We start from the raw sequence: 19206 nt of genomic DNA, 5'->3' as shown, positions 1-19206 counted from the left end.
GAAAGATTACCTTTAAATTCTATCAAGATCTATAGTTGCATATTTTATTTATGAAGATCATGAAAGTGAGAGAGGTGAGGGCAGGGTTAGGGGCTCCGAAAGTTCAAATCACAACTCCTAAGATTTTGAGTTTAGACTAAAGTTGAATTTTCAATATTATCATTCTAACCTCTACCAATTATTCCTACTAATTAGATATCTAGTGACTAATTGAGGCACTATTTTTCTTTTACTTTTTCTAGAGATTTATCCTGCAACCAATTATACAATTTATTGAAAGGAATACATTTGCATCACTACCTTTTTTGCAGTATATGTAAGTTATAAATATAACTTCATTATTTTTATAAAACTTAATTTTAAACCTCATGGTTATTCACTGTTTTGTATCTAATGTACCACATATATAAACATGAAACCATATATCATAAGCAAATCTCTTCTACAGTGAGATTTATTTAGTGTGTGGAGGGAGTATTGAGGTTGTTTTATCATATATAAATTAGAATCACTGCCAAAAGATAAATGATCTGAAATAATATTTATTGTCTTCTTTTGCTTATGTCTTTTTGTAGAAATCTTGGTTGCAATTTAATCACAAAAGTGAGCTTTGGAACATTTCGGGCCTGGCATGGAATGAAGTTTTTAGACAAGTTGTAAGTGAAGTAGAAGATAAACATATGTAAAAAGCTATGTGTAACAACATCATACAGTGATTGGTTAGCTGGATGTAAGCCCAGTTTGAATTCTGAAAAGTATGGCTTAAGAGCCATTCATTTTTTTATTCAAATGAGGAAACGAAGGTACAAAGAGACCAAGAGACTTGTCTAACTCATATGTGGCACTGTCTGCTTTCTTAGTGCTGACCTTTGGCATGGGCAATAGAAGGCACCAAGCACATAACATTCAAAGTAGCATCGTCATGGGGATCCCAGTGGTGCTGCTGCTCCGATATATGAATGGTCCTTGACATTCTACATCTGAATTTAACTTTGATTCCTGTTCATGTGCAAAGTTCCAAACTGCTTAAATATATGCAACATAGAACTGAAATAATTAAGTTTAGCTCAGAGTTCTCCAGGGAGACTCAGCCATGAGTCTCTTTTACTAATAAATGGTAAAGCAGAAAGAATTCCTAAAAATCTGCCACAGGGTCCTTCTCTCCCCAATCACCCAGAACATTATTTTTCAGAAAGTATATGCCTCTGAAGTGAATATGGCTGTGTATGCTAAGGTGTGGTGTGAAAAAATATAAAGAAAAAAATAAATAGCTGTAGCCCCATTCCAATTTCTTTCCCGACTCTCGGAAGGAAACCATCCCATCACTCTGCATTGCTCTAGAAAATCCTGTCTGTTCACAGCTGTAGGTACAGCTGTAAGAGTAGAGGCAAACAAATTAATTTTAAGTGTTGACTTCAAATAGTCGAGTGTCAAGAAAACAGAAACCACAAAACTGACCCCAAAATTTGGTAGTGAAACCAGGATGTGTGAGTCCTCCCCCGTTGTTCCTCTTTATCAAGATTGTTTTGGCTATTCTGGGTCCCTTGAATTGCCATATGATTTTAGAATTAGTTTGTCACTTTCTGGAAAGAAGTCAGTTGGGATTTTGATAGGGATTGCTTGAAACCACACATCATTTGGGGGAGTATGGCCATTTTAACAGTATTATCTTCTGATCAGTGAACAGAGCATGTCTTTCCATTTATTTAGATCTTATTGAATTTCTTTGAACAGTATTTTGTAATTTTTAGTGTATGAGTCATGCACTTCTTTGGTTAATTTTTTCCCTAAGTATTTCATTCTTTTTGATGCTATTATGCATGGAATTGTTTTGTTCATTTTATTTTTCTATTACTCACTTTTCTATTACTCATTGTGTATAGAAATATAGTTAATTTTTGCATATTAGTCTTGTACCTTGCAACCTGGCTGAACTCATTTATTAGCGCTATTGTTTTTTCCTAGATTCCCAGGAATATGTCTCATGGTTTTCCAGTTTTCCAGACATAGGTTAGAGAACTTCAGAGTCTCTATTACATCTCATTTCTCAGCTTTTACTTTTAAGTTTTTTGGTTAGGCTACTTTTTGTGTTTTTGTGCTGTTATACATTGCCTCAGCAGCTGCCATGTTAAAACATTTACCTGTAATTGTTTTCAAAAAAATTTCCCCTGAGGAGAGAGGCTTTTGGCAGAGGCAGCTCTCAGTCAGGTCAAAGACAAGTCTTTCAAGTGAGGTCTTCCAGGGAACCACGAGACAGTTCTTTGGGAATGAGATTTTGTTTCTGCCTGTACTGGGGATGTGGACTATTTTCCAGGGTTACCCATGGGAGGGAGAGCAAAGGTCTAAAATGAGTTCAAGCAATACAGATCACTGTTCTTAGGATTAATTTAATTTATCTTGAATAAATGTCCCCTGAATTCCTGTAAGCCCGTTGGTTAAATTTCCAGAGTTTGAAAAAATTGATTCTATTTTTGCCAGCTGTTTTACGTTGCCCTTTTTAGGGATGAATTTTCAGGAGCCTTACTCCACCATTTTCACTGATATACCTACTCAGGGTTTTAAATCTCTAAAGTCTCAATGACTACAAGCTAGTTAAATATTTAATCATGGGAGGTGATTAGGAAACAGAAATAAAAAGAGAAAATGTAATTTTCTCTCCCAGATGGGTATATGACATTTGAAAAGGTATTTCTATGTTTGGTAGCCTCAAAATTAAGGTTGAACTAACAACTATTTTAAACTTCTTTTCTTCATACAGGCTAAACACAGGCTTTTAAGTCAGAACTGAATTCAAATTCCAGCTCTGCTTCTTACTAGTTTGACAACCTAGGGCAACTTATATAACCTCTCTGTGCCTCAGTTTCCTCATTTGTAAAATAGGGTAATAATATTTATCAATAAGGTTACTGTGAGTATTAAATATGAAATGCTCATCACAGATGCCCAGCAGCCTAATTGGTATTAGCTGTGATAATTATCTTTATAATATTCTGTAAAAGTACACTAATGATTCTTTTTTGTTGTTGTTAAGCCTCACCTAAGGATATTTTTCTATTGATTTTTAGAGAGAGTAGAAGGGAGGGGGAGAGACAGAGAGAAACATTAATGTGAGACAATCGATTTGTTGCCTCCCGCACGGCAGGGATCGAGCCTGCAACCCAGGTATGTGCCCTTTACCAGAATCAAACCCTCGACACTTCAGTCTGCAGGCTGATGCTCTATCCACTGAGCCAAACCAGCTAAGGCCACTACTAATTCTTGTGTAGAGTTAACCTAAAGACAGGTTTTCTTTTCATCCTGTTTCTCCTTGTTTTGTTTTTTGTTTATTTGTTTTGTTTTTAAAGAATTGAGGAGAAAATTTGTTTTACCATTTGGAATGACATTTTGTGTCAAAAACGACTTTGTTCATTGTATTGATATATAAACAAAATGTTATTTATTTATTAAACAAACATTTATTAAATACCTAGTAAATGTCAGGCACTATGTCAGACACATTGTGGTCCCTGCCCTCAAGGGGCTAATGGTCCAGGAAATGTACAAGTAAACAGGTGATTACATACGATGCAGGCCTGTGATACAAGAGTAAACATGGGAGTATGTGGTGGGAGCATGGCTTTCACCAGGTCCTCTTAGATTTATCCCTTCTTTGGCTCCAAAACCAAGGAATTAGTCCTATTTTTGTCTTTAACTGGTTGGTTTAAACTATGGAATTATTTTAATTTCTAGAGATGAAAGAAAAGTCCCTTAAATTATGAAGGACACTAGAAAAAGTATTTCCTATAGCGCATAGTCACTTCTAGGGTTTTCATTCTGAAAAGTTCTTCAGCAGTTTTCCCCCTCTGCTGTCTACTTTCCTCCTTCCTCCTCCTCCTCCTCCTCCTCCTCCTCCTTTACTTTCTCGTCTTCACTTTATCATTTAGAAACCTGGGTAATTCTCTGAAAAGGAGTGCTGTACGGTTTCTAAGGGTGATCTATATGGATAAAGACAGAAAGTTATTTTTTTCAACCTTCAAGTTTTGTAACAACAAAACGAATATAAACTTACATGGCAATTATTGGAAATGTAGATAATTTTAATTCCATTGCATTTTTCAGAATTCTCGATCGTAATCCTCTGACAGCTGTCCACGATCCATATCTTTTTAAATTGCCAGCATTAAAGTATTTGTAAGTATTGCTCATGAGATGATTTCTGCTTTCTTACTTTCATCAGTGATTAAGTACTTTGTGTTTTGACTGAAAGGTCATAATTTACATTTTAACTGGGTGATTGGATAAGAGTTATTGGCACAGAAAAATGATTAAGAAAGAATGCATATGAACAAGACAGCCAACAGAGGAAGGGAGCGACGTTGAAGAACACATACAGATTTGGAACATGTAGATGCATGTAGAAATACAGTTGACCTCAGAAAGAAAAAAGAAACAAGTTGTGCGTTACGTATTAAAAGAGTAATCAAGTGGTGGGCACAATAGAGAATGAGAAGTAGGATAGCGGTTTTAATAAAAGAAAAAAGATTGTATCACCAAGGTCATTCATTTGATGACACAAATAAATTTAAATTTCTTCAAGAAGAGCTCTCTGAAATTATCATCTTTGGCTTTGATTTTTTACAGAGAGGAAAGGAGAGAGATAGTTAGAAACATGGATGAGAGAGAAACATTGATCAGTTGCCTCCTGCACACCCCCTACTGGGGATATGCCCGCAACCAAGGTACATGCCCTTGACCGGATTCGAACCTGGGACCCTTCAGTCCGCAGGCCGATGTTCTATCCACTGAGCCAAACTGGTTAGGGCGCTAAGTGTCTTTGTAAATGTCCAGTTTTTGTCTTGGGGTTTATATCATGTATGTCTGGGCTTTCTCCTCCAGAGACATGGGGAGGACACAAGTGTCACTTACAACAGTTGTGAGCATCCTCATGATGACCCCTCAATTGGAAAAATTGTAAGTTGATTTTTCTTATATTTATTTTCACTTAGTCGTTCTTTAGGCTTCTTTTATAATTTTCTTAAGTCAGGCTTCTTGAGGCCAGGTAACCACATAAAGTGTTTTATGCCCAGAGTAATTTCTAATATATGTACCATTCACAGTTAGGAATTGAGAAAGGGACTCCATAAGATGGGGACTTATCCAAGAGTCTTCTTAGAAGTCTTCCCTCTTCCTGTGTATTCTCAACCCAAAGTGAGACCTTTGGGTTGGGAAAAGGAGATACTTCTGAATTAAACTCCTTGTTAGTGTCACCCAATTGTAATGCCTATCACCTTTATTCTAGGCATTCCATACCCACTACCATTCTTATTCTTCTGTTGGGCACTTCTGTCCTTCGCTCTATTTATTTACTATATTCAAGAGTAGCAAATGGCCAGCTGATCCCTACCAAACTGCTTTTGTTGTTGTTAATCCTCACCCAAGGATATTTTTTTCCATTGATTTTTTAAAAAAATTTTTAATCCTCACCTGAGGATATTTTTCCCATTGATTTTCAGACACAGTGGAAGGGAGGATGGAAGAAGGGAAGAGAGAGAGAGAGAGAGAGAGAGAGAGAGAGAGAGAGAGAGAGAGATTGACGTGAGAGAGACACATCAATTGGTTGCCTCTAGCACATGCCCCAATCTGCCAGGGATTGAATGTGCAACAGAGGTATGTGCCCTTGACCAGGAATCAAACCCGAGACCCTTCTGTCCCCAGGCTGATGCTGTAACCACCGAGCAACTGACCAGGACTCCATTGATTTTTAGAGAGAGAGAGAGGGAGGGAGGGAATAGGAGAAAGAGAAAGAGAGAGAAACATTGATGTGAGAGAGACACATCCATCCGTTGCCTCCAGTACTTGCCCTGACTAGAGCTGGGATCCAATCCAAGACCCTTCATTGTGTAGGCCAACACTCTAACCATGGAGCAACTCTGGCCAGGGCAGCCCCAACAATTCTTTTCTTCACAGCTCTGTGGTAGCCTTGGTCTACCAACTCAAGTAACTCCTTTGTCACTAATTTAATTCTCTGTGTTTCCATTTATAGGATCTTACCTAGCCATTTGACCTGCTGCCTCTGCCAATTTAGAAATAATATTGAGGCTGTTGCCAAGACAGTCAAACTGCATTGTAACACTGAATGTCTGAAAAGTACACCTTGTGGTGAGTCTGAATTGCCCAAAGATAAACTTTTAAAATTTTATTTATGTTTTAATTTTTTATTTTTAAGCGATGATAATACATTTTTAAACAAATAATGTAACTGCATTGTTTTTATTCATTCATTCAGAGTTCAACTGCCTAGATTTCTAAGAACTACACCTTGCTCAAAGTCAGATAAAGAACAAGAGAGGAATAGAGGGGGAAGAATGGAAGGGAGAAGGGAGTTAACATCAGTGGCCACATAGTGTGTGTTGTGCTCTCTGCTTGGTGCTTTTCTTACAAATGAACTTGCTCATTAGTGTGCCACTTTGTAAACTGGTTTTGTATGCATGAGGTTTCAATTGCCCTTTGCTTTGTAGGACAGGTATAGATACATCATTTTTAAAAATATATTTTATTGATTTTTTACAGAGAGGAAGGGAGAGGGATAGACAGAAACATTGATCAGCTGCTTCCTGTACCCCCACCCCCACCCCCTGGGGATGTGCCCGCAACCAAGGTACATGCCTTTGACCGGAATCAAACCTGGGACCCTTCAGTTTGCAGGCTGACGCTCTATCCACTGAGCCAAACGGGTTAGGGCTAGATACATCTTTATTTTGTTTATTTTTGCAATTTCATAAAAAAGAGTACAAATGATGCTGTTTTATTTGGAATTTGAGAGTTTCTGGATCCATCCCCAGAAGCTGCCACCCAGCCCTTCTAATGGATGGGAGGGCTCTTGTATCCTTAGACCAGTGGTCGCTGTATACCATCCAACTCTGAACTTGCTCTGAAACACAAGGTGTTCTATCCACTAAACACACAGGTGTTTTTAAGTACCTTCCTACGTATTAGGCTGTTGGCACCTACTTGATAACTTCCAAACTGTGCTTTCATGCCCAGATAGCGCAGGTCTCTGTCAGTGATCTGGGGCACATCATAAATAATAATGCTGTTGCTTATTTTTCAAAACAATGTTTTGACCAATTATGTTACTCCCTTTTACCTCAAGGGTGGGCAGAACAGGCATTTTAATCTCCTTTCCCAGGTGAGTAAAAACAAGGTCAGAAAGTGCTAAGTGCTGTCACCTAGTGCCAGGTCTTTGGTTTCAAGTTGGGGCTCTCCGCAAGCCCATGTTCCCTCTCTCTCAGGACCCTTACCTCCTTCTCTGACCCTCACCACCACCAGCAATATTTGTAATTGTTCTGGAAAAAAACCCCAGCTGCACAATGGTACATTTGACCTTCATGCAGTCAGAAGCTTTGGATGGTTCCCCAAGTCAAGCTGAAAATATAAGAAATGACATGAAATGAAAGCAAAGTAGGCATCTGACAAAAGTTGCTCTTTTCACCCTAGCCCAGTGGTCGGCAAACTGTGGCTCGAGAGCCACATGCGGCTCTTTGGCCCCTTGAGTGTGGCTCTTCCACAAAATACCGACTTCTGCGCTTGGGCCACAAAGTTTCAATCGCACTGTACATGCGCACCCGCACGTGGTATTTTGTGCAGGAACTGAAGGGTCCCGGTTCGGTTATGGTCAAGGGCACATGCCGTGGTTGCAGGCTTGATCCCCACTAGGGGGCATGCAGGAGGCAGCCGATCAATGATTCTCTCATCATTGATGTTTCTGTCTCTCCCTCTCCCTTTCTCTCTGAAATCAATAAAAATATGTATTTTTTTAAAGTTGCTCTTTCCCCAAGTATTATTCCATAGATTTATTGAACATTCCACAGTGGCACACAACCTGGCAAATCTCTTAATCTATATCCCAGATGCCTGCCTAAATTTAAGCAAAGAGCAAGAGTGGACATAGTGGTTTTTTCTGTATAGAGCCTTCTGTTATGGGGGCTGGGCTATATGGAAGTAGGGACCAAGCTGAGGAATCAATGGGTAAGTGGAGAAGGGTGTGTCCAGATGAGGACCTGTTAGCAGAGGGCATTAATCATGGTCATCTGTGATGGTAGCAAGAACACAAGCTCCCTGAAGAGTGGAGGGAGGAAGCCTCCAGCCCACTCTGCATCTCAGGCAAGACAGGAGGGGTACCTGAATGTGGGGAGTCACAGTAGGTCTTCAGGTTCTCACTGAGTGGGTCTTCCAGACTTGGCATTTCTTCAGTAAGTGGCAATTGGCCCTTGGGGACCAATGGAATAATCCTAAATATAGTTACTATATTCCATACTATTGAATGTTCTCAATAAATAACCACTTTTAAAAATGATACCTTTTCTCCTTTTGTTGTGTTGACAATCATAGGTTTCAGTTGGGGTTTATTTTTCTCCTCTCTAAATGGCACTCAGGTATTTGCTGATTCCCAATTTATCTGACTGGGATGGATGGCTGTGGACGGACAAAGAGCTGTCCCGTGAGTCTTTCATTATCTAACGTGGCCTCTTCTTTTTTGACAGATGAAGAACTACTTATAGAAGGGCCATTCATGAAAGTACTGCCGGGCCGGAAGGACACCAACACTGAGCTGACTATTGAGCCAGAGAGGGCATCCTCCGACAGAAATGGAGAGAGTTCACCATCCCTAATACGTGAGCAGTTAGACTTTAATAAGAGTGATGTTATACGTGCCCCAAATTACATATTGCCCTATTTCTTGGAGGAAAATCCAGAAAATACAGAACCAATGTTATTACCATTCATTAAACTCCTTTTTCAAATGTGCAGGATGGAGACATGTCCCTGAGTCATTTGATAAACAACAGAGGGAATCTCTCTCTTAAACCTGAATTTTACCATTCAAGTTACAAACATAAATTGAGGAAGCTATTTTCCGGAACAGGCCCCCCGAAGGCGCTGCTCAGTAAACAGCAAGAAGAAATTGTTTCCAAGGTAGAGCGGGATGCGGATCCATGGATAAAGCAGAGGCTGGAAGCCCAGGGTGAACAGGAAGAGGAGGAGCCCAATGAGGTGAGGACAGCTCCCCAAACATAAGGCCTGGACTTCTAGTCAGCTTAGGACACGCCATGAAAGCACCCAGGCAGGAAGGCCGGGGCGCCTGATCCGAATCTTGTCTTGGCCAAAGGAGGGGCTAAGACAGTGATCCCCTCCTTTGCTCATTTAGAGAACGGCGCCACTGTTCCTAGGATAGACGAGAAAAGATAAATAAATTGTACAGAAAATGCTAATGCTCAGATTACACAGCACATTAGATTTGGTATGTTCTTTAAGAACCTACAAGCTATTCACCTGAAAGAATGGGGTTTTAGAGTAGTAGATAAGAATATTTAGCCCTGGCCAGTGTGGTTCTATGGTTATAGCATCGGCCCACGCATGGGAGGGTCAGTCTCTCCCTTCCACTATCTCTAAAAATCAATGAAAAAAATATCCTCACATGAGGATTGACAACAACAACAAAAGGAATAGTTAGAATAGGCTAGAGAACAGTTAGTTTTTATCCTTTTCATCTTTTTTTTTTTTTAATACGTTCTTTGTTTTTGTTTTTAGCTCACAAAAGAAGTGCCAGGATATGGCTATAACAAGAATCTCATCGTGGCAATAATTGTGACTATAGTAACAATAATTTTTATTGTAATTTTCTGTCTCATTGTGGTAAGACAACAGTCGATTCAGATTTCCAAAATATATTCCGTCTTTAGAATAGATTCAGAGCCCACAACCTGAAAATCAAGTTCACTTTCCCACCTACTCCTACTTGATATTCCTCTTTAGTCATGAGCACTGAGAAATGCTTTGTTCTTTTACTACAAATTATATTCCAGGGATTTTTAAAGGAAGCCCACCCCACTCCCAGAGATCTCTGTGGAAGTGAAATCAAGATAACAAGAATAGTTTGAAAAATTAAGTTTAATAAGCCAGAGCTGACATGATAGCAAAATTTCTTCAATTCAAAATGGATGATGTTAATTTGATGGACTCACCAATTACTCTCTTTCTATCGCTGATTTCTTTCCTTGTTCGCTGAAGTGAGGAGAGATATAGGATCTCCACCTCATGGAGCTATGTCACCCTGGAAGAAAGGACGTGGCTAAAAGATAAAAGTGTGATCTTGTCAATTCATAAGATTTACTCAGCAGCTTTCTTCTCCAGTGTGTAAGATACAGTGTAAATAGGTTCAGTTAAAACACAGCGACCTAAAGCCTGCATCAGGCTTCTTTAAAGCATGTCATGTTAGAGTCACCTGTTTCTGGAGCTTGCCTGTGTCCCTTTTGTTCAATTACTTGATGGTGTATTTTCCCTACAGGCAGGTTGCTAACATTAAAGAGTGACTTACTAAGCTGGGGATCTTGACTCTACCCTACTATCCAACCTAATTTACCTTTCAACAGTCATGTCAGCCCTCCATTCAGACAAAGCAGCCCCTCACCATAACCCAGCCAAACCATGCCATTCCCACTTTTGTTTGTGCCTAGCCCACCTAAAATCCCCGTATTTTGCTCTGCCTGCAGAAGTCCTGTGAATCTCTCAAAAGCCAGTTCAAGTTCATCTTTCTTCATGAAATCTTCCCTGAGTACTCCAGCCCTGCTGGTCCTACTTCTTTTTCTTAAGTTTTGTCACCATTTTTTTTTCAGGGCAATAGTGAGGCATTCCCCTCCCCTGAGAACCTAAACATATGGTAAACAATTTTTACTCCCCATCCTAGCCAATTTGGTTCAGTGGATAGAGCGTCAGCCTGTGGACTGAAGGGTCCCTGGTTCGATTCCGGTCAAGGGCACATGCCTGGGTTGCAGGCCCAATTCCCAGTATGGGGCATGCAGGAGGCAGCCAATCAATGATTCGCTCTCCTCATTGATGTTTCTATGTCTCTCTCCCTATCTCATCCTCTCTGAAATCAATAAAAATATATTAATAATAATAATTTTAAAAAGTGGCACCCCAAGAGAGAAATACTAAGGTTAACACGTCATGGAGCAGAGTTGAGATGTATAAGGACCAAATGGCTTCCTGGTCCATCAGACTTGAGTAAAACCTGATGGGATGTATTAACTGCTAAGGAGAAACCTGTCTATGGGCAGGAGGGTTGGTCAGCAAAAAGCAGAGGAAAGGGGAAGAGGAGACCAACATTAGCCCTGTCCATCCTTACGTGTGGAGATGGCCTCTCAGGAAGCGGATGTGGAGAGTCAGGCCCACTAGCCAGGCTGTGCCTTTGGGGAGACAGATGGTCCCTGCTCAGTCCTTTCCATTAAACACTGGATTCAGCTCATTCCTTTTGTTCTAATTCTGTTCTCACCAGTGGCCTTCTGATTGTGCTTTAGTGGGCCATGGTGGCCTATCTCTACAGAATGTATTTCCCTGATCATGTAGAGACAGATGCTGTCTGTGGAGCAGATGTAGTTCTCATTGTCAGGTCATAATCTGTCATTCTGATTTTTTTATTAATCCTGCGGTATTGATAAGGTCAGACTTGCCCTGTAGGAAGAAGTGAGTTCTGTCTTGGTGAGGACAGAGTCTGATTTCCAAGATAGGAGGCTGGGGACCAGCATGGGGATCAGTTGGCCAAGGCCTCTGGGAAGAAAGTACCTGGCCATTGCCCAGACAGTACCCTCTACACCTCCAGGTGGCATATGGCTCTTTGCTTTTTTGGAATTGCTATAAACTCCTATACTGCATTTAATGTCTATGTAGTTTAACTTTACATTTATATATATATATATATATATATATATATATATATATATATATATATATATAGTTTCATTATTTCCTCTCCCCACTTAGATAAGCTTTTTTGAGGATGTGGACCATGCCTTGTTTTGTTTTGTAGTGGACAATAATAGTGTTCAAAGGCAGAAAGATGAGGCATTTTGTCAATTTCACAACGAGGACTTAATATTTATTTGAAGTAGCATACAGAGTCCAGCAATAGACAGACCCATGTGTTCCTAAGACTTTTGAAATGTCATCTTTCAATATTCTAATCAGTGAAATATAATTAAGAAATGGTAATCAAACAGCTACTTAACTATTTGAGGGAGAAATAACAGCAGATCTCTATTTCTCACCTCAAACCAATGTATTTACGTAAATGTAAAGAAAAAAAAAGAACCTGTAAAAGTACTAGAAGAAAATAGAAGCAATACTATTGTAATTTAGTGGTGGGAAAGAACTTTTTGAGCCTGATACCACAGGCAGAACCCTTTGATAGATTTGACCACTATGGCACCATTGGCAAACTTAGCACTAGTTTATGCCAAGCATAGGATGAACAATTTTCCATATATTGTTCGATTAAACCCTGTGAGGATGATAGTACCACCCTCTTCCATAGATGGAAATCAACTTAAGCCCCAGTGGCAGAACTCCATTCTGCCCGACTGCAAAGCCTGTGCTTCTTACTCCACCGTTCTGTCTCCTCAAACACAAAAACACTGGGGAGTATTTGAAACACTGAAATTCAGTGAAAGCTACTGAAAGGAGTAAGATAAATGAACAGGAAGACGATAAACAGTCAAGGGGAGAAGAGGGCAAGGGCTGTGAAGAGTAGGCTTTGTGTTGACAGTGTCACCATAGCTGTCAGTCCTCTCATGGCTTATTGGGGTGTAGGTTTTGTTAACAAGGCCTTTGTCACCTGGTGGTATGAAAGTAGTCTCTGGTATTCAAGTTTTTTTTATAACACTTCTTGTTATTTATAAGTTTTTAAAATCTGTCTATCATTCATTTTGTTTTTAGTCTGGTTGACTGTTTATCCCCCACACAAAGATGCAATTGTTTTAGAATCTTTTATTGAATGACTCATTCTTTCTTCACGGATCTAAAATACTCTCTTTGTCTGGTTTCTGTTCTGTTGATCCAGGTTTTTTTTTCTGTACCAGTAGCAGTATCACTATATAGTTCCAATTCCTTTTCATATATTTTGATATCTAGTAGGATAAGCTCCTGCTTTTTTATCTTGTTTCCCTACATTTCATAGCTATTCTTGCATATGTTTCCTATTAAATGTCAGCTGGCCAGTTTTTGTCTTTTTTGGGTGGGGAGCAGTTTTGTTTAAAAACTATCTTGGAATTTGAATAGGATTGCAGTGCATTTGAAGGTTAATTTGTGGAGAATTGACATGTTTACAACATTCCAGGAGCACGGTCATCATTCTTCCTAATATCCTTCAGAAGAGTTTTAATGTTTTCATCACATAGGTCTTACACATTTTTTGTTAAGTTTATTCCTAGGTACTTTATGTACTTTCATTGATATTGTAAATGGGCTCTTTCATTTTTTAACTAGTTATTTGTGGGATATAGGAAAGCTATTGAGGTTTGCATGTTGATCTCTTGATCATGGATTTAGCCCTCTTACTGAATTGTTGTAGTACTGACAATAAAATTTTAATAGATGCTTTTGGGCTTTTTAGGTTATACATCATCTCATGTGCAAATATGTTTTATCTTTTTTCAATACTTTGTTTTTTAAATTAAATTGATTAGGACCTCCTAAAAATGATGAATAGTAACAGTAATAATAAGCATCCTACTCTTGTTCTTGACCTTAAAACAAAGCTGCTATGTAGGTTTCTGGTAGATATTTTTATTTTCCTACTTCTAAGAGTTTTTTGTTAGGAATTATTTGCTGAATGTTCTCTAAAATAGCCAATAAAATACATTGCCAGCTGCATGCAAAATTCTAAGTTAGGAACTATGGAACAAGAGTCAAAGGAGATAGTGGTCATTGTGATGAATAATCATGATGTTGTTTTCTTCCCAAACAGATTTATTGTCGTAGAACACCATCAGAGGAAAGTAAAGAAGGAAGCTCAAGGTAAATATGAGTCTGGCAGTTTTTAAAGTAGAATTTTAGAAGTAGAGGAGCGTCCTCTTCCCATAAATAGCTTGAGGTGACCTCTGAAAATGGTTCCTTATTCACTTGACCCAGAAAACCCCACAAAATCAGGCAAATCAATAGGTTCAAATCTTCATGTTCACTTTAAGAACACTAGTGAAACCCAGCCACCATGGCTGTGTTTGAGCGTCGACCTATGAACCAGGAGGTCACGGTTTGATTCCTGGTCAGGGCACATGCCCAGGTTATGGGCTCGATCCCCAGTATGGGGCGTGCAGGAGGCAGCCAATCCATAATTCTCTCTCATCATTGATGTTTCCATCTCTTTTTCCCTCTTCCTTCCTCTCTGAAATCAATTTTTTTAAAAAAAGCCACCAAACATCCTTCAGATATGTGCCATTCTGGTTAAAATGGTAGAGTTAGTAGATATGCCCAGGCCAAAGAGTAGGGCTAGAGGCAGGGTCGGGGGCCCAAAAAGAATGCTCAATTTTTGCAGAGTGTAGGAATATAGATGTAGATTCTCTGGTCATTTAGCACATCTAACTGAACAAAGCTCCCAAGATGTGGCACAGAACTCACAGAGCTCATGGGGGGATTAACCCATAGATATGTTCTCCCTGCCACATTGAGGTGATCCTTCCTGAAAAAGAACAGACTGTCCCTAAACCAGAAGAGGAGGATGCACAGAAAAAGAAAAAAAAAGATATCCCAGAAGAAACTTAAGAAACAAAAGTGTATGGCCTGGGAGTAAATTCATCATAAAATAAATACTAATAAAAGTTAAAAAAAAAAAAAAGAAAGAAAGAAAAGAAAACTAGAGGACTTAGAACTTATCAATTTCAGTCTCCTCATTTTCAATGAGGAAACCGCCAAATTTGTAAAGAATACTTATTTATCCTGATGCTTTGTTTGGATTTTGCAAGATTAGCTCCCAGCCAAAGCTGAGATAGAATGGGACTGACAGATGCGTCTGCTGTCACTGGTCCTTTAAGGAAACGGTGCAGAGGGAGAAGTCTTGGTTGGACGTGTTTCTGCTGGTGGTGGAGGCTCTAGGGAAGGGGTCGGGAAGGCCACATGGTCTTAGGGTAAGGCCACTAGTCTCCTTCAAGGCTGATGAAAGGTAGAATATATGAGTTCTTCCTGTAAAATAGCAGGAAAACATCTCATCCTATTGGTTTTCAGGCCCCTACTCTATACCCTTTATCCAAACCTCATAGAATTTTAACTGGGAGAGACCTTAGACAATAGTTTGTCTTTTTCTTTAATAAAAGGAAATGGAGAAGGGGAAAGGGAAGATATCTTGCTCCATGGTCACAATGCTAGTGTTAACGTAAAAACATTCAAACCTGTAAAGAATTTTTGAGAGTTTATTTGAGCCAAACTATTGACAATTGTCGGGAAGCAGAATCTCAATAGACTGGGATAATGCTCCGCAGAATGGTGGTTTTTCACCTATTTTTATACATTACAATCAAAGGAGGAGATGTAGATGGGTTACATGAAATCCATTGGTGATAGCGTAGAGAGGCAGGAGAAAGCAAGACAGGGTGGGGGGCGGGGAGAACCTCTGGGATTGGATAAAGAGTAAAATGATAGACTCATACTTCTTTTACTTAGTTAGGTACAGGATAGTTAACAGTCAACAATTAACATAACAATAACAATAAAGAAATTTGTTGTGCCCTGAGGGGTCTGGAAAAAGGGAAGTTAGAAGTTACCCAGACATTTCAAGGATATGTTATCATAGATGCAAAAAGCCAATAGGCTCAGTTAAGGTAAAGATTGACCTCGTCAGGGAAGATACCGGCCTAGGACGAGACTACCCACCATAATTGCTTTTAGTTAAAGTTTTAATTTCAGACCATCCTTGTGGCTACTTTAGGTCTTAGAGTTTGCAAGACCGCTATGCAGGCCTCCCCTGAGCTTGTCGGGTTAGCATGTGGCCCCTTTCGTCCACACTAGTGTCAGAAAGAAGATGGCTCCTTTCCTGTTGGGGACTTCTTCATTGATTGTACTGTGCTTGGGCTGTGAGGTACAGTTTCTGTCACAGCTCGGTACACACATACCACACAGACATAAGTAGTTTCTAAAACAAAATTATTATGCAGTCTGATTTCTTTTTTCTATTCTGTTTGTATTCAAAAGGGAATATTTTGTATTTTGGTGCTGGTTATGACCTTTAAACTGATTTCACAACTCACTCATCAGTGACAGCCTGCAGTATGAAAGTCGGCAAGCTAGATAACTTGGCTAGTTGGACTCGGACATTTAGTTGGTGTGGTTTAACTTATGGGATAAAGCAGCTAGCAAAATAAAAGCACCCCCCCCCCCCCGCACCCTGCCCCAGCAAATGATGCATGTGAGACCCAGTCTAAAGGGGACCTATGTACCATGTTTCTGCCCAGTGTGGTGGTGCTTTTTTGCTTTCACTGCATGAGGGCACTTGGTCAAGGGCCAAGAAAGTGAGTGGGGCTGAAAATCCTGCCTGTACTCTATGCCAAGCCACATACAGAGTCTCCCCAGAGACCTTGTGGGGCCACTTTAAACAGACAGAGAACTTCTGCAAGTCCAGCGTGCAAGGGCTTATTTTCAAGGTCCCAGGTGTGTGGTGACTTTGCTCGTGAGTACGGACCCAGGCACCCATATAGTCCTAATAAGACCAGAGCTGTGCGTGTGAGAGACATGGAAATGGCATGAATCACTAATTGTCAGTATGTGTTTTTCCTCCAAGGGGCTTTTTTCCATTTTTCCAGCGTATGAGATGGTCACCGGAACACAAGATGGAGGTAAATGTGAGGAGGATAAAATACTGTGGGGGGACAAAGTAGGAGGAACACAGCGTTCATATTTCCCTGTCTGCTCTCTAGGAAGGCGGTTTCTGGAAGAGGCAGCCGCTCTGGCTGAGAGATATATATAGGCCTCTCAGTGCCACACAGGTAGAGAACATGGCACAGGAGCTACACGATAAGGATTCGGCTACTGAGGATGAGCTGTTCTACAAAATGTAAATGATTGGGAATAATTAGAATTCTTGTCAAAAATGAGGGAATAATGAAGAGTCTAATTGTTCCTTTCAGGAGTAAAAGCCTTGGCCTTCTTCTCACTCCAGGTTGCGTGGAGAGTTCTCAGTGTTGAAGGTTGCTGCTACAGACCCTGCGGCCAAGAGCCCAGCGAATGAGCACATGACCCTGCCACCCAGCGAACCCCCTCCTCAGGCTCCCTGAAAATGTTATTGACCTATGTGTACAATAAATATTGTTCTTTTTTTTCCGTTCATTATCTTGTGATTTTTTTCTAGCTTATTGAGGTATAGTTGATAAATGATAAAAACTTTTAAATCCTTTTTTTTTTTCTTAAGGAGGGTGGGAAGAATCAGCTTCCTACAGCAGAACCCAGAAGAAAACCAGCTATTCCACTATGGAGAGAGATGCATGAATGCTAGTTTGAGGATTCCAATCTGATGGCAAGTAAGGATATATCTGGGGTTCAAACCAGAAAGGATCTGGCTCCAGTGCTCGGAAGAGCAGTGAAAGGCAGGAACGTGACTGGCTTGGAAAGGTGAGAATGGCCAGAACTGTCGTAATAATAGCTAGTCATCTTCAAGTGCTTGCTACAGACCAAAAACTCTCCTGAGGATGTGATCTCATTTCATCCTCACATCAGCTGATATCTTCCCCAATTTGCGGATGAGGAACTGAGGCTCAGAGAGGTTTTGAAACTTCCATGAATTCACACACTCTGACCCCTCTTCCCAGCGCTAAGGGGCCGTGGGTAGTGTGACCTGACTTCTCTTTTTTGAACATCAAGAGGAGTTTCTATCTTCAGTGTTAACTCAAAGGGCCTATGAAAAAATACAGGCACTGTGGCAGGTGTCTTAGCCCCACGCTTATTGGGTTGCCTTGGGCCCGATTTAGGGAAGACCCAGAAAACAGCACGGGGTAGAGCTGGGGTTCGAACCTAAGCATTCCTGGCCCTCAGGCCCACTTGCTCTCTTACTGAGGGAACTACGCTACCCCTCCAACTAGACTCAGAAAGAGCTGGGCGAGAATTTATTATCTGTGCAGCCTTGGGCCCCCCAAGTTGGCGCTCTCAAGCCTGTTTTCTTATCTGTACCATGGGGGTGACAAAGGCACTTACCTTCCAGGTGGCTGGTAATGACACATTTTTACCTGGCAAACAGCAGGAGCTTCTGTTTACCACGAATATTAAAACCCCGACTCCCTCATCTCTTAGTTTAGGGCAGAGCATCTCACATTTTACTACGTTTTTATTTCTAATCTTCCTGCTCAACCATTAACCATAGTGTAGGCACTTAGCACTCACTCACCTAGCCTAAAAGCTAGGGAGCCAGTGCGTTTTCACTCCTGGAGAGAGAATTGCACCGTAGAGGGCGGGGGACGGGGGGGGGGGGGGGGGGCACACCCCAACAGCTGATTCTATAAGTGGGAACAGGCTCTGGAACCTCACCTTCTCAGAGACGCGAGAACCCCTTCATTTCAGGAAAGGGCCATGGAGCACAGGAACACTTCTCTCACCTCCCACCCCCGGTTCCCCTCACCCACTCCCCGCAGAGGTCAGTGCAACTTGCTTCCCAGAACTGGCCTGATCCTCAACCAGCCCGGTAGCCACCCACAAGGACTGACTCCCTGGACCCGCATCTAGCCCTACCTCCGCATCCCTGGTCACACCAATGCTTGCATCTGCCAAGTGTCTGAAGCGCCGCAGTCCACCCCTTGCTATTTTTGTTTTGAATCCATTAGAAAGAGAAACGTCACGTCTACGATGAAAAACAAACGTAACTATGGCTCGTTGAGCTTTGCGTCTCCCTGCTGCTGAGCTGGGTAAAGGAGAATGCCAAGGGGCCTATCGAGGCGCGTCCTTTGAGAGTAAGGTGTGGGTTCCGTGATTTTCCTGAACGCCTCCAGGCGGGAGGCTCCGACTTGGCCCCGAGCCCTGTCCCCGGCTGCACTGATGGCCCGGCAAGGCAAGAATGGGGTAGCGGTCATTGATCCCGTGTTACAAGTGGGCAACCTTCGCTGCAGGAGGTCAAGCGGCAGCCCCAACGCTACGCAGCCCCGTGCTGAGGCCGGGAGGGGGCAGGCACCCCGATGCCGAGTCTAGAGTCTGACGCAGACCCTGCGGGGAGCTGGCAGCGAGGACGCGATCGGCCCGACGACCGGCCTCGGCTCTCCGAATTCACAGGGTCACCGACCCCGAGCCTCCTAGAGCCACTCGGGGGCTGGGAACCCTGGGCGTCCCGGAGCGCCAGCCCCGCCCCCCGCCCCGCCCCCGCTCCTGCGGGCTCCGCGATAGGCTCCGCGGGCCGGGGGCGGGGCCGGACGTCGAGCCGAC

General features: G+C 41.5%; 1 protein-coding gene across 2 annotated transcripts; it reads left to right on the top strand.

Annotated features, from left to right (window-relative positions):
* Nucleotides 1-282: 282 nt before the first annotated feature.
* On the top strand, nucleotides 283-17128 carry LOC102436501 (leucine-rich repeat-containing protein 37A-like). Of its 2 annotated transcripts, XM_023743408.1 has the most exons (12): nucleotides 283-316; nucleotides 576-656; nucleotides 4099-4170; nucleotides 4876-4950; nucleotides 6023-6138; nucleotides 8523-8654; nucleotides 8906-9033; nucleotides 9571-9675; nucleotides 13784-13833; nucleotides 16586-16640; nucleotides 16722-16858; nucleotides 16964-17128. In XM_023743408.1, the coding sequence occupies exons 2-12, from the start codon at nucleotides 637-639 to the stop codon at nucleotides 17076-17078; spliced, it is 1005 nt and encodes a 334-aa protein (XP_023599176.1). In that variant the 5' UTR covers nucleotides 283-316; nucleotides 576-636; the 3' UTR covers nucleotides 17079-17128. The 2 variants fall into 2 exon arrangements, with proteins under 2 accessions (XP_023599176.1, XP_023599177.1); XM_023743409.1 differs by lacking the exon at nucleotides 16964-17128 and having other exon boundaries at nucleotides 16586-16836.
* The last annotated feature ends 2078 nt before the right edge of the window (nucleotides 17129-19206 follow it).

This window comes from Myotis lucifugus, unplaced genomic scaffold (assembly GCF_000147115.1).
Source record: "Myotis lucifugus unplaced genomic scaffold, Myoluc2.0 scaffold_387, whole genome shotgun sequence".
NCBI classification, from domain to species: Eukaryota; Metazoa; Chordata; class Mammalia; order Chiroptera; family Vespertilionidae; genus Myotis; species Myotis lucifugus.
This window is presented reverse-complemented; position numbering and strand designations above follow the sequence as displayed.